This window comes from Oryzias melastigma, linkage group LG6, assembly GCF_002922805.2.
Source record: "Oryzias melastigma strain HK-1 linkage group LG6, ASM292280v2, whole genome shotgun sequence".
NCBI lineage: Eukaryota > Metazoa > Chordata > Actinopteri > Beloniformes > Adrianichthyidae > Oryzias > Oryzias melastigma.
In genome coordinates this window covers 13,964,894-13,978,352 of record NC_050517.1, presented here as the reverse complement: position 1 = coordinate 13,978,352, position 13,459 = coordinate 13,964,894, and the positions used below count along the sequence as shown (strand labels likewise).

At 37.0% G+C, this 13,459-nt stretch overlaps 2 protein-coding genes across 3 annotated transcripts in view; both read right to left on the bottom strand.

The window, feature by feature from the left end:
* Nucleotides 1–5,822, bottom strand: part of LOC112152388 (glucoside xylosyltransferase 1) — a 9,501-nt gene extending 3,679 nt beyond the window's left edge. The window contains exons 1-7 of one of the 2 annotated variants that reach the window (XM_024281939.2): nucleotides 5,490–5,822; nucleotides 4,754–4,846; nucleotides 3,476–3,668; nucleotides 2,816–2,947; nucleotides 2,486–2,737; nucleotides 2,100–2,223; nucleotides 1,809–1,981 (exon numbers count right to left, since the gene is read on the bottom strand). In XM_024281939.2, the coding sequence (XP_024137707.1) occupies nucleotides 1,809–1,981; nucleotides 2,100–2,223; nucleotides 2,486–2,737; nucleotides 2,816–2,947; nucleotides 3,476–3,668; nucleotides 4,754–4,846; nucleotides 5,490–5,701 (1,179 nt within the window). In that variant the 5' untranslated portion in view covers nucleotides 5,702–5,822. The remainder of the gene's footprint in view (nucleotides 1–1,808; nucleotides 1,982–2,099; nucleotides 2,224–2,485; nucleotides 2,738–2,815; nucleotides 2,948–3,475; nucleotides 3,669–4,753; nucleotides 4,847–5,489) is intronic. The other variant, XM_024281941.2, reaches the window with a different exon arrangement.
* A 1,915-nt stretch (nucleotides 5,823–7,737) lies between these two features.
* Nucleotides 7,738–12,754, bottom strand: LOC112152389 (YY1-associated factor 2). Its single transcript, XM_024281942.2, has 4 exons — nucleotides 12,576–12,754; nucleotides 12,169–12,294; nucleotides 8,678–8,827; nucleotides 7,738–8,577 (listed from the first exon to the last, which is right to left on the bottom strand). The coding sequence occupies exons 1-4, from the start codon at nucleotides 12,599–12,601 to the stop codon at nucleotides 8,337–8,339; spliced, it is 543 nt and encodes a 180-aa protein (XP_024137710.1). The 5' UTR covers nucleotides 12,602–12,754; the 3' UTR covers nucleotides 7,738–8,336.
* Nucleotides 12,755–13,459: the final 705 nt, after the last annotated feature.

The window sequence follows — 13,459 nt, the reverse complement described above, 5'->3', positions numbered from 1 at the left end:
TTAGTTGACTAATCTGGTCATGTGCAGAGTGGATGTAAAACACACAGCTTAACCATCTAAAATAAAAATAAAGACAATTAAGAGGATTATTAAACTGTTGATCACTCGAGCAGCCTCTGTCCTTCATTAGTGTCTGGTATTAAAACCAGATTAACCCTTTAACACTGGGGCTCCAGTGTTTCTGTTGTTTGATATACTCGATGTAACTCGATGAGCCACTTTTCTCCTTCAAAATCTGCTGGAATTACGTTGATCGTGTCAACAGTTGAAAAGTTACCGTATGTTAAAGATTTTGTGTTTGAGTATCACCGGCGACACCTTAAGTGTTTAAAGGGTTAAATCAAATGAGGTTGACATCTGAAACAAGGAACTATTTTTCATAAAAGATAGTTTGGTCACACTGACTCAAATATAAAAAAGTACATTTTTTTGGTGCTGAACGCTAAAAACTTTGTTCAACTTTACAACGCTCTGACTCCATATATATAAAGTAAGGACTAATCGACTATTAAATTAGTTATCTATGGAGCTATTTTGGGTCCATACATATTTGAAACCCAAATAAAACATTTTGAAAAAATTTTTGGTGTTTAGCCAAAAAAATGTAAAATGTCCAAAACTTTTTGCTATTCTAAAATAAACAACATTTTCAGCTTCACATGTTCTGTTTGTTAGGTTTCAAAATTTCAATTTCAAAACTTTTTTTTTCTGTTTCAAATTTTTTTTTTCGTTTTCGACTCTGAAAATTTCCGTTTCAAAACTTTTGGCCCCGTTAGGGCGGGGCTAACACAAAGACCAATAAAAATTGATGAGGGTGGTAACTTCAGTCCCGGTGCATTCAGTGACTCCTAAAGCTGTGATAATTACGGTCAGAAAATGGCTGTTTAGTCTGTACCATCATGGTCTGAAGTTGTTCCAAGACGGGTGTAACAAGCAGAGTTTTATCGGGTACAAACCGCGCGTCCAAAACTCTGTTCTAGCCTGAATAAAAAATGCACTAGTTAACTCATGTTTTTATTATTATCATCAGTTAACTAATAAGCACAAATAGAGCCCACTAGTAAACTAGTGCATATCTTTAAACATTACTAGTTAACTAATTCACATTTTTGGCTGTTTGACTGTCACTAATCAACCAGTTGTACTTTAGGCATAACTAATTAAGGGCTAAAACAACCTGATATCAAAGATATTGATCAAATGATAAAAAGGCTTGACATACTTACGAGCCTCTTGCGCACTATACAGAATTTGGCGATGGGAGGTGAGGGTGGGTCAAAAAAAAAAAAAAAGAAAAAGACAAATCTGTATAACATTCCTGTGTCTCCTTTACTTTACCCTTACATGTCATATAGAGCTGTTTAAGAGTTCACTACCACCTGTTTTTTGTAGCATGCCAGTAAAAAGGTGTGAGTAACCATTTTAACTCTATGAGCGTTTTCAGACCTCGATATTTCCGGTGGGCTACCTGCATGCCTGATACAGATTTCCCCATTTATCACTCACATATCCATCCACAAGGCAAGTTGTGACAAAGGCTTTGAGCAGATATGAAACAAAATGCAGAAACAGTTTCACAGCATATTGATTAAGCGTTGATGTGCTGAAACTTCCTCAGAAAAGGCAATGCCTTCAAGAGACTATTGATAATGCAGAAGTTGTAAAGTCTTTCTAAGTTAGTCCCAACTCACCTTACTTCCTATACAATTATCTTTCTCTTCAATCTAAATATTTCTTTGTTTTTGACACTTTTTGATTTCATCATTAGTAAATGAATGAACTGCTAATCGTTGGGAGGCTGTTTTTACCTTTTGGATGGTCTTATAAACGGCTTGGAAGGCTGGCTGCTTGTCGTTGTGATAAACTCCTCTGTTTCCATGGAGAATGAAGACACCTTCCCGTTCAGCCTGTGCGCAGTTGCTGCCGTACATGCAGTGGTCTGGCCTGTAGTTCCACTGGCATGGAAACACATACAGGCTTTCTGAAACAGGTAGAAAAGCAAATTTGTAAACATTTTTTAAATCAACCAATTTCAAAAACATGGTGTCAAATGAGAGTATTGTAAATTAAGACAGTGCAGCATAAGAAATAGTTCCTACCTGGATTATGGTGAAATATTATATTAAGAAGATCCTGGTCACCCCAGGTGATGTTGAGTTTATATTTTTGGAGAAGAGGCATTAGCATTTCTTCCCACTTCAGTGCAACAGCTGTCATGTCATTCTGCAGGAAGGATTAAGTGTAATGAGCCAACATTTTGAGGGATGGTGTTTCATATCAATGACAATGAGATAGTCAGGAAATCTCCCCTGGAATGGTTCAGGAAAGAGTAACAAGTGTGACCTCAACTGGTCAGTTTAGGTACTGCAATGTTGCCAATTTTAGATTTTCAGGCTTCCAAAATAATAACTCATCATCATAAATAATCACTGAAAAAAATCAATGTAAGTCAAATGGATTATAATTCCATTTTGGAGATGTTTACCTTGAAGTATTTTTCCCTGAGGCGTGTCATGTTCATCAGCATTACCCCTGAGTTGACGCCCGTTTTTCCATAATACGGGTGGCGGGCGAAGCGATTGTACCAGCCAATGCGGGGCTCCTCGTGTTCTGGAGCCATAGCAGCCAAATGACTTGAATCAAACAGAGAAAGCAAAGCCCAGATATCCTCTACTGGCTGCAAAAAGAGAATATCCGTATCCACATAAAGTAACGAGTCCACCTCCTTCAGGATTAGCTAGAAAATACATAAAATGTATGTTTACATCCAAAGACAAACGCTACAGTTAAAATGAATTAATGACTCCTGACTTACTGGCAGGAAGAGTCTCTGAGAGGCACACGGTTTGAAGAGCTTCTTCCATTCATTTGCATTTTCTTTAGGAAACGTGATGGGGTAGATGGTGAAGGTGAACTTTGTTTGGACTTCTCTAGGCCACGCTTTCAGCTTCAAACGGAAAACAAGACACAAAAATGTTAGTGCAATTCATGATGATTGAATCCTCTTTTTTTAAGAAACAATAAAAAGGGTAAAAGCATGCCTCATAACTGCAAACCTATGATAGAAACTCAACAATCTTGACACATTTTGTATGTTTGTAAGTGACTGTGCAGATATGAGTGCTGTTATTCAGTTTTATAGTATTTATCAGGTGGTATTTTTAGTAACTCAGTAGTACAGAAAGTACAAGGAATATATTTTAGCTGCAGCTGAACTTTAAATTGTGGACACTTCCATAAAAACAAATGTTAAAAATGCAGGTCTCACACCAAACAGTGCTTTTGACCACAGTAAATTTATTTAAAAAAAAAACACTCAATTTTGTCTATTTCCTGTGTGAAACAGCTTAGCTTAGTCATAACAACATTTTCTGGGTGTTTTTTTGGTTGAGTCTTTTAAAAGAAGGCCTCTAAGCTTCCGATTGATCTCTAGTATCTAAGATAAGAGTACACAACGTTTCGTGCAGACACTTACAGCAACCCTGAAGCTGTTGTGGAGTTCATCCTCTGCAAAGATGTAGAAGTGCAAAGGCTTTTTGCTGAGGACGACGGCAGACTTCACCATGGTGAGAGTCTCCTCTAGCCTGGGGCCACAGGCCACCACGGCCACATGACTTGTGCGTGCTTCTTCATCGCCATGTTTCTTTGAGATGGAGCCTGGCTTCTCACTAACACAGAAGACACAGTAAAAAAATAAAATATCATTTTTCTATCATTATATGTGCATGGTGGGAAATTAGTACATAATATCAGAGGCTGCTTTTTGAAATATAGATACACAAGTCACTTCCTTTAGGAACATGTGATTGAAGTTTAGAAGGACATGATAATCGAACATGAAAAAGAACGAATGCATAGGTATTTATAGAGGGAAAAACACTACAGTATCAGGGGGGAAACGGGTGTAACTTCATAAACCCAACTATCGTGAATCTCATGACAATCAAGGTTAGAGGACAAATGATAACATTCCTATTGATTAGATAAAGTTATAATTAATAGAGCATAGGCAAAACATATCAATCTATGCAAAAGGGAGACAGAGGTTTGCAGAACAACAACAAACGAGAAAAACCCTGATGTCAATGACACATTTGGTTCAGATTATTCCAAAAAAAGTCACAAAACTAGAAGAATATTAGACCTACAATCTACTGTTATTATGTAGTTCCAAGAATTAAAGACCCACTCCAATGAAGATTGTGTTTTTAACATGTTCTTGTGACATTTTTATGATAATTTAAGACATATATAAAGAAAATTAGGATTAAATTGCTTTGGAGTATTTTCTTTCTTTAAATATTTGTGAATCAGGAGCCGACAAAAAAAATACGTTTGAAAAAGCTTGTAGGTGTGATGTACGGCAAGCCACAAGCTCTGTGCTCTGTTCCATTCATCAGCTAGATCCATCTACGTCTTCATTTTCCTCATCTGAGCTGGCACGGCTGGATAGCTCCGCCATTTTTGTTGCACATGTAATGTTAGGTTGGTGCTGTGAGGGGCTGTAAGCCAGCTGGAGAAAGTGTCAATAAAGGGATGATGGGAAGTGTAGGAAGGCTTACTCTGCGCCACAACTCTGAAGATGAATTTCTGTGCCCTTGAAAATGTCACAAGTTTGGTGATTTTGCCTAAAAACGGCACATTCATAATTAAAAGAATACTAGAAACACTTTTAAATAATAAGATTAGAACATAATCGGAGTGGGACTTTAAAAGAAATGTGTTTTTTGAAGATTTGCAAAGTTAATCATACCTAAGAGATGATTCCAATAAGCAGTTCACTCCACAAACTTCAGCAGGCAGTCTCCAATATGGATTCCAGTAAGAAACTGACAGTGATTTACACCTGACAGAATAAAAACATCTTTTGGACCGTCATTGTTAAACTCATTTCCACAACACTGTGTCTCAGTCCTTGGAGGGGCTCCACTGCTTGTTTGATTGTACACTACAGGCTCAAGTACTGTACACAGTAGTCACAGTGTCATATGGGCTTAAGACACAATAGCACCCCACCGTCTAAGATTAATGTCTGTGTAAAGCCCACATTTGTTCAACAGGTGGCTTCCCTTTAAATCCTAAAGATTTGCTTGATAAGTCAAATAATTACTTCGCCTCACTGAGCTTCTAAGTGAGAAAACAGGTGACTTACAGTGTGAGATAGCATCTGCCGCCTTTCGCACATAACTGTCGTAAATACGAACAATTGTAAATAGTTAAGAATAGAGAATAGTTACAGGAGGAATAGGCCAAATTACGGATAAACACGTGTTAGTTGTGAATAAATTACCAACTCATTAATATAAACTTAATTTTCGTAGGGCTAACGATAGCCTGCTAGCTGTAGTAGCCCGTCAATAGCTGTCTTATAACTATAGCACCTGTTAGCTATAGCATGCTAACAGGCAGCTGTATTAGCTGAAGGAAGAAGGAAGCACTAAATCATTGGCGACTAAACACAAATAGTAACACGCAGCAAGCGACGCTACCTGCTCAGCTCTTCTCTGGGGCTTCGGAGGCCGACCAGGCCCGGTCTTTTCCTGAGCAGGTGCCCGCTGTCTTGACTGCTCCTGCCGGGGATGACGCCTGCGCCCAGCTCGTCCCTGCCATCCAGGGTGGATGCTAGTTGACTAAACACGTACAGCAGCGAGAGGAAAGTGAGGAGCGTCAAAAGGAAAAAAGTGTGAAGATAGCATCGCATTTTGTGCTTCACATGTTAAAGACGTGGAAAAAGCACAGTCTTTAACAGCTAATCCCATAAGAGGAACTACCAGCTACCTGCTCTGCCCTCTGAGTAAAGTAACAAGCTAATCTGAGAAGCACTTTTGGCATTTTTCCACCCCACCCACTCATTTTTACACCCTGAATAAACTGCCACTCTTTTAACTTACGTTAAAAAATAAATACACGAGTTGAAATGCAGATTGATCATTTTAAATTTGCATCCCAAAACATTGTGGTTATCATATACATAAATAAATAAATGAACTTAATGTATTTGTTTTTGTGGGAACAAGTGTTATCATTTAGAAGGTAAAAGTTCAACCCTTGAAATTGCCAGCAGCTGCAGAATTTTATCTTTTCATTGATATATATGCCAATGATGACAAGCCTTGTTTAATCAGTGAGATGGATGCTGCCCCATACCATCATACTACCTCCACCTTGCAGCAACCTATTTTCCATTCTTTCTGATTGTATTATACAGTTGCAGCAGGCGGAAGACGTATGATTGGAAGCATAGGAGCTTAGAGGAGGGCATGTCTGTGCTTTTGCACTGTCATCTTTTCTAAAGCAGTTCGGTGACGAATGTCTAACTGGAAAATGTTTTACTGTTCTGAGGAATTACAACATAAAGTCGGTTTACCTGATGCTGTAATGACAGTATACAAAGTAAACCACAATAACTGTCAAGCAATAAATCTTTATTTAAAAAAATTGTCTGAATGTCCTACATGTCAGAGCAGGTCTAGATTTTGAAAGCTTGTTGGTTAAATAATAAAACTATATGAAAACTAGTTTATGAAAAGGATAAACAAGCTTCTCTCAAGATTTACCTTTTTAAAAAAAAGCTTTTTAAGAGCAGACTGGTGCTTTAGTGTTGGATCAAAAACACTCTTGTCATGCACACCCACGAAGAAAGGAAACAATAGACAAACCCATATCTAAGCACATTTAGTCCATCCAGTTTGTCACACACAAACTCCCCTGTTTTCCAAAGTTTTCCAATCCAATGTGAAGCTTTCTGAGCATCGAGAGCTCCTCTCACAATTGAGCCATGCAATAACACCAGAACGTTGGTAATGTTTGATAATGAAAGTGCTTGTCACAACTGACATGTGGTGAGGTTTGTAGCTGATGATTTATAGTCCTAAAATGTTTGCCAACAACTAATTGTGCTTCATATCTCAATCAGCCTTCAATCAATACACATAGTAGGATATGTGGCCAAGTAAGACTATAAAATGTACGGATGCTAAAGAAAAGAGCAGAGGCCTTTTCCAACTAATGCATGACTTTTAAATCAAGTCTTTTTTTATTTTAAATTTTGAAGCTTTAAGTCCATATGGTCCAGCTTTGGTCTTCACATTTTAATTTAAGAAGTCCAAATTAAAAAAAAAAAAAAAACTTCTGGAGCTGAAATATTAGATTTGCCATTTTAGCAGTCAGACCAAAACATAAAACAATTAACTCCTATTGGACTTTATTAGCAACCACAGATAAACTAACACAAGATTATGACCACCCTCCAAATTACTGCCTACTCACCTTCTGCTTTTTCAGAATGGCTTTATGTCGGATCCCAACACTAAATAAACAATAGACTAACATGAAATGGAATGTAAAGTAATTACATATAATAATTTTGTCTGGAATGTATAAAAACATTTTAATAAAGCATTACCTTGGTAGAACCTGAGCTAGTAAAAGGCACACGCTCAATCGAGTTTGCAGGGGATTGAAATTTAATGAAATTAATCACTAAATTCTCAAAATTTTCAAGCATAAAAACGATTGAAATTATTTGAATCACAGAAACTGCATTTATAGCACAGATCAGTGAACAAATATTTAATCATTAGTAGCTTATGGATCTGGACCACACATCCCCAGTCTTGACCTGAAATAGGGGGGCTTTACGAGAATGCAAAACTTTGTTAATAACATGCAAGTTTCTCCCCCAAACTTTTTCCCAGTTTAGACTTCTAAGTGACAAACTGAACATTAAACATGAACCACTTAAAACTCCCATTTATTTACAAGTTTTATTCATTATTTCACAATATAAACCATTCTATGGAAATAAATCATGCTCAACTCTTATCGGGTTTAAAGCAAAGCATACTTAGTATAATGGTTTAATACATTTTCTCAAATGTTAAAACAGTTATTGCATCCAATGGCACAAAATGAGAGCTGGAAAGGCCAGTTAGCATTATACTGGTAGAATAGAACTGATGCTACAAATTGCTAATGTGAACAAGAGATGCCATCAAGTGCAAAAAATGACCACAAAAAAAGGTATTCAGAAATGTCCTCTTTTTTGACTCTTTCATAATCCATCATTTATTCTATGAAGCAAAAATATCCAGAAAAGGATGTTATTGCTCAGATTAAGCACCGAAAAGTTTAATGCTTTTGTTCCGTTTGTAGTTCAATACACTGACTTATTAACCATCAACAGCAAAGCAGTAGAAAAATACAACCCAAAATGGAAGTGAACGCTGTTATTTATAGCAATATTATTTAAAAATGTCCTTTTTTTAAAGTTTAATCCCTGGTTGAGGCTGTTGAAATGAAAGTAAAATGTCTTGTGCCGGCTGGCCCTCTGAGGGTCAGTGAGCCTCTCCGTTGACAGACGAGCCTTCCCCACGCGGCGAGGAGCACCTAGAGATCCCTCGCTCAGTGTTATCAGAACTGGAGCCGCTTTGACTCTGCTGGTCCGCCGGGACGGCGCTCGCCGATGTCGACGTGGGCTTGGGTTTCTCCTTAAAGTCTGTGATAATGACTGTCAAGTCTCCAACCGTGACCTCAAGGTGCTGGGCGCTGCTCCTGTCCACGTTTTTTAACCGAGGTCTGGTCAGAATACAGACACAAGGAAGGGTTAAAAAGTTTTTGAAACAAATGCATAAAACTTTTTTGATTAAAAAAAAAAAATGGAGAGTCAAGTTAGTACCTTGTTTTTTTGTAGCTCTTCTTTTTCATTGTGGGATCTTTATCACTTTTGTCCTCGGATTTGTCTTTCTTCTCCTTTTTGGGATGCGTTGGTGATGCAAACTGTTGATTCACTTGTTGTGCAACTAATTGAGAAACAGGTCGTGGTTTTCTGAAAAACACCAAAAAACAAATTGTTCATTTTCATAGGCCACTTTGTAAGTTTCACTCATAATGAGCAGGCTATTTGCCCATTCAAAGTCGTCTAAACATTTAAGCCCACTTATTTTATTTATTTATTTTTTTTTATAATACAAGTGTGCAAAAAAAACACATCTGTCTTACCCTACAATAAAACAAACTATTAACATAAGTGCAGCCACTTGGCATACAATTTGTAATATAGGTTGAATTTTTTAAAAGAAACTGCTGCTTTAAAAGACCCACTCCAATAAAAATCTGCCTTTTTCTGATGATGGAGGACATGTATAAAGAACATTAGGCTTAAAGTTATCTTTTTTTATATTTATTTATTCATGGTGTTGTGAATCAGTACCAGATGAAAAAATGCTGTTTTAAAAAGAATGTAGTTGAACTTAGAAAATATGCTGGGGGGCCACAAGCTCCCTGCTTGGCTCCATTCTGACACATCCACTTGCAGACAGACGGATCTATTAACGTCTTTGCTTTCCTCGTCTGAGGTGGCATTTGGATCAAAACTGTACACCTGGACAGCGCTGATATTGCTCGCCATTTTTGTTGCACTGGTAATGTTCGGATGGGGTTGTGAGGGGCTGTAAGCTAGTGGGAGAGTGTAAATAGATGGATGTCAGGCTTACTCTGTGCCAACAGTCTCACCCACAACACAGAGGTGAATTTCTTATGAACTCTGCAGAAACTATGTCCTAGAAAATGACAGATTTATTTATTTTGACTATAAAGGGCATAATTATAATTAAAAGTCCACTGGGAACGCTTTTACAATAGATCAAAAGTGCTTGGACTGAAAGAATGGGGACAAACGTGTAGATTTTTAGATATGAACGGAGTTAAGAACATGACTTCCATGAAAGATATTTTCCTGAATGAACAATCCTTTTATAACCTTTGGTGCTGGGATAGTGTACAACCCGGTGATTAACCTTTACCTCACTGTACTCTGTTTTGATTTGTTACACAACCCACACTGAGCATGATCATGTACACTTCTGAAGATAGAAAACATGTAAAGAATAGCAGGAACTGTGGCTTAAGCTTCTAAATCTTACCTTTACAGCCCCAGCATTACTGATATACGAACGAAGATTGACCCTGAATCTCACGTTTGTCTAAATTAGGGGTCGGCAGTCTAGGGCAGTGTGGCAATAATAAGCACTTAATTTGTTAAATTAGTTTATATTTTTCAGATTTGAAAAGAGTAATAATCTCTTCTCACAATGATCTTTGTTCTTCCAAAGCGTCACAAGGAAAGGAGCCATTCACGCAGTGCTGTGACCAAGCCCACCCATATAAATACTGCGTTTTTTTTTGTTTGTTTGTTTGTTTTTCTAAAAAAGCGTTATAGTTTCACACAAGGCACATTACTTTCTGCGTCAGCCTCAATGACTGGGTGATTTTAGTTCATGCGCACTATAGGAAAAAAAAGGTTGCAGTGGTGAAATGAAAAATAATTCCTATTAACAAATAATAATATTAATAACTCCTGTGTTTTGGAACCATTGAGATGACAGCTGTGATGATTTTAGCGCATGTTTGTGGGTGGAACTTTGCACGTGCATGAGGGGAAAGAGCGTGAAGCAAAAGGTTATGACAGCACAGCTGTTTTTTTTTTTGGTCTGACATTTATAAAGTTATGTTTCCACATAGGGATTTTTTGTACCGCTATTTGCTGTTTTTTTTGGTGTTTATTGTCGCGGGTCTCGCTCTAGTTGGAGCGGGTTGGGTCCAGCATGCAGCCTCTCAGCTGTGGAGTGGACCTGTTACTATCTGGTTCAGGTGGGTGGTTGGTGATGTTCTGTGACTGATCTGCAGCCGGTTTAAGAGATTCCTGATCCATTGCTTCCTCACAACAGAACCAAGCCTTACATCTCTTTTATAATTCTAGTAATTTATTCCTGCCTGAATGCATTGTGTGTGTGTGATTTAAAAAAAATAAAGATTGATTGATAAGTTCAGTTTATTGAATAATAACCGAACAGGTTCAGATTATACTCAGACTTACTTTCTGTTCCGCCAAATGTCAATATGAAATATGAAAAAGTTTCTAAATTAATGTTACAGCTGATCCCTACTGCATTTGCTGGGGCTGAAAATGAAGAATGATGCTGTCCAGTTGCAGAAAATTTACATTACTAGTAAACTAAAAAAATAAAAACATTTAATTTTACATGCAATAAAAGCATCATCACAGACTGAACTAACATCAAGTTACTCAGGTCCTGTCTCATAATGTAACAAAAATAAAAAGACAAAAGTATACACTTGTTTTTTTTTACTATTTTTTATTAATAGTTGTGAAGTTCATCTGATGTATCCAATCCTATTGCTGTTAGTGTGACATAGCAGACGTTGGACAAATTAAATTAAACTTTAAAAACTTCACTCAAAGCTGTTATTTGATGTGCTTGGCAGGTGTGTTTTCAGAACTTTTACCAGTTCATTAAAGATAATAAATAACCTGTGGCTAGTAACAGTGTTCTGGTAAGAAGAAAAGATGTTTAGTTGCTGTAAAAATAATTAAATAAGTACATAATGTGCTTCTAGCTGTATTTTGATTATTTATTGCTACAGTTTTCTAAAACTCACCAACTCAAAGAGAAACTATCTCTTGATCCTTGTTGTTTGAGCTGTGCTGTTAAATTTAGTCCTTTTAAAAATGCTTTTTTCAACACAAGAGAAGAAGTTGTCACTTTGTTTTAGACCTAGAAAGGCAGTCTATATTCCTAACGTCAGATGGAAGTGAGTTCTGTAAGTTCTGCCCCGGGCAGAGGGAAGAGCCAAGTGTAGAGGATGTTTTTAGTCTTCTGATACCTTTAAATCAACATTTCTAGGGGTTACGTTGATTTATTGGCATCCTAAAACCAGCAAAACCTATCTTTCAACAATCAAATACAGTTATTATTACCGTTCATGATTAGTGTAAAAACTTTTAATAGTAAGAAAACACAGAAGCTGTAATGGAAAGTGGCTTTAATCATAGTTTTTCTGGATTATAATTTATTTTCTATAAAGAGGGTTTTCCAATTTGCTGTAAAAGGTACTGCATTTCCATTGTTTTTCATTAAATCCTAACTTTTTTGCAATTTTAATGGAGTTAACTATTGTGTTGCGTTTAAATACTACAAAATTGCATTGTTTTTTTTAGTTTGTGCTTACTCCATCAAACTCTAGATAATGTTAACGTGCAGATTTTGATTAAACTCGAGTAATATTAACAGAAAAAAATAATTGGTGGAAGAAAATCGACATGATATGTGGTGAGCATAATGGTTTGAATGAAGTGTCTGCACTTACCTAGTGGACGTGCCCTTTCTGACATCACACATCATGCACTTGAACGCCTCAGCGCTGTTCTTGAACGTACACACGCTGCAGTCCCAGAACCCATCGTCTGCAAAAGGCTTGGACTGCCGCTTCGGCCTTCAGACAAAAACAAACCAGCGAACACGGGCAACTTTGAAATAAAAAGCGCCGTTTTCACTCCACAGCCACAAGCAGAATTCAAAACCCAAAACAGAGTCGAGAAGGCATTTTCTTCCCGAACCAGGTCAATGACTGAGCCGTTAGTTCACGCGAGCAGCCTTCCTTCTCTGCAGCCTGCCGCCATGAACACTCCAGTAACAGCTTCATCCATTGACTGCTTTCTGTCAAACAAATGGCCCGTTTAAGTCGTTATTCGAACATACCAGTGAAGGGTTTACCTTGTGGGACTCTTCTTGTCTCCCATTATACAATATCTGTTCTCAGAGGAGTTGAAAACGATAGCTTATTAGCAGGGGAAAGGGAGCATTTAGCATCTACTCAGCTGTCGTGGAAACTAATGTCGAGGCGCGGTCACGTGACACGAATTTAGCCAATAGCGTTTACTGTAATCACAACAACTACAAACGTGACAACAGCCGCGAAACGCTCACCATTGCACTTTAAATAACATTCACTAAAGGAATAAACACTATGTAGTGGATATATTGTGCTACCTATTAGAAAGTACTTTACCCGTTTATCATCCGTAAATAATATTTATGATCATTAATTTTGAATGTTCAAGCTTAAACAAAATTTGCAAATATTTGGATAGTATTGTGAGTCACAGTTGAGAGATATTAGGCTCAAATATAATAAATTCTTGCATATAAGTATCTTATTAAGTTAAACATTAACATTTGCAGGTAGTATACTGTCTGTCAAAAGAAAACACGCTATTTTCTATCCAAATAAAATCAATTTACACAACCACTTACTCTAATGTAACCCCGCGAGTAGTAATATTGATTATGTTACCTAAAGCAATTGTATTACTTTATTTAATTAGCCTATTTTAAATCTAATTTAACAACTAGATTAAGAAAATAACAATTACTTTTGCGGCAGGAATTTAAAAACAGCTTTGATGTTGCACTACGGACAAATAAAAGTGAAACACTAATTTAAAGTAGCGTGTTTTTTGTTAGCTATTCAAAAAAACATTTAAATTGTTTGTTGGCAATGAAATAAATTATTGTACTTCTGTCTTGAAGCGTGATCTTTAATATTTTTCTCAGTTGGAATTTAAGAGAAAGTCTGGAATAATAATCGAAGTTTATTG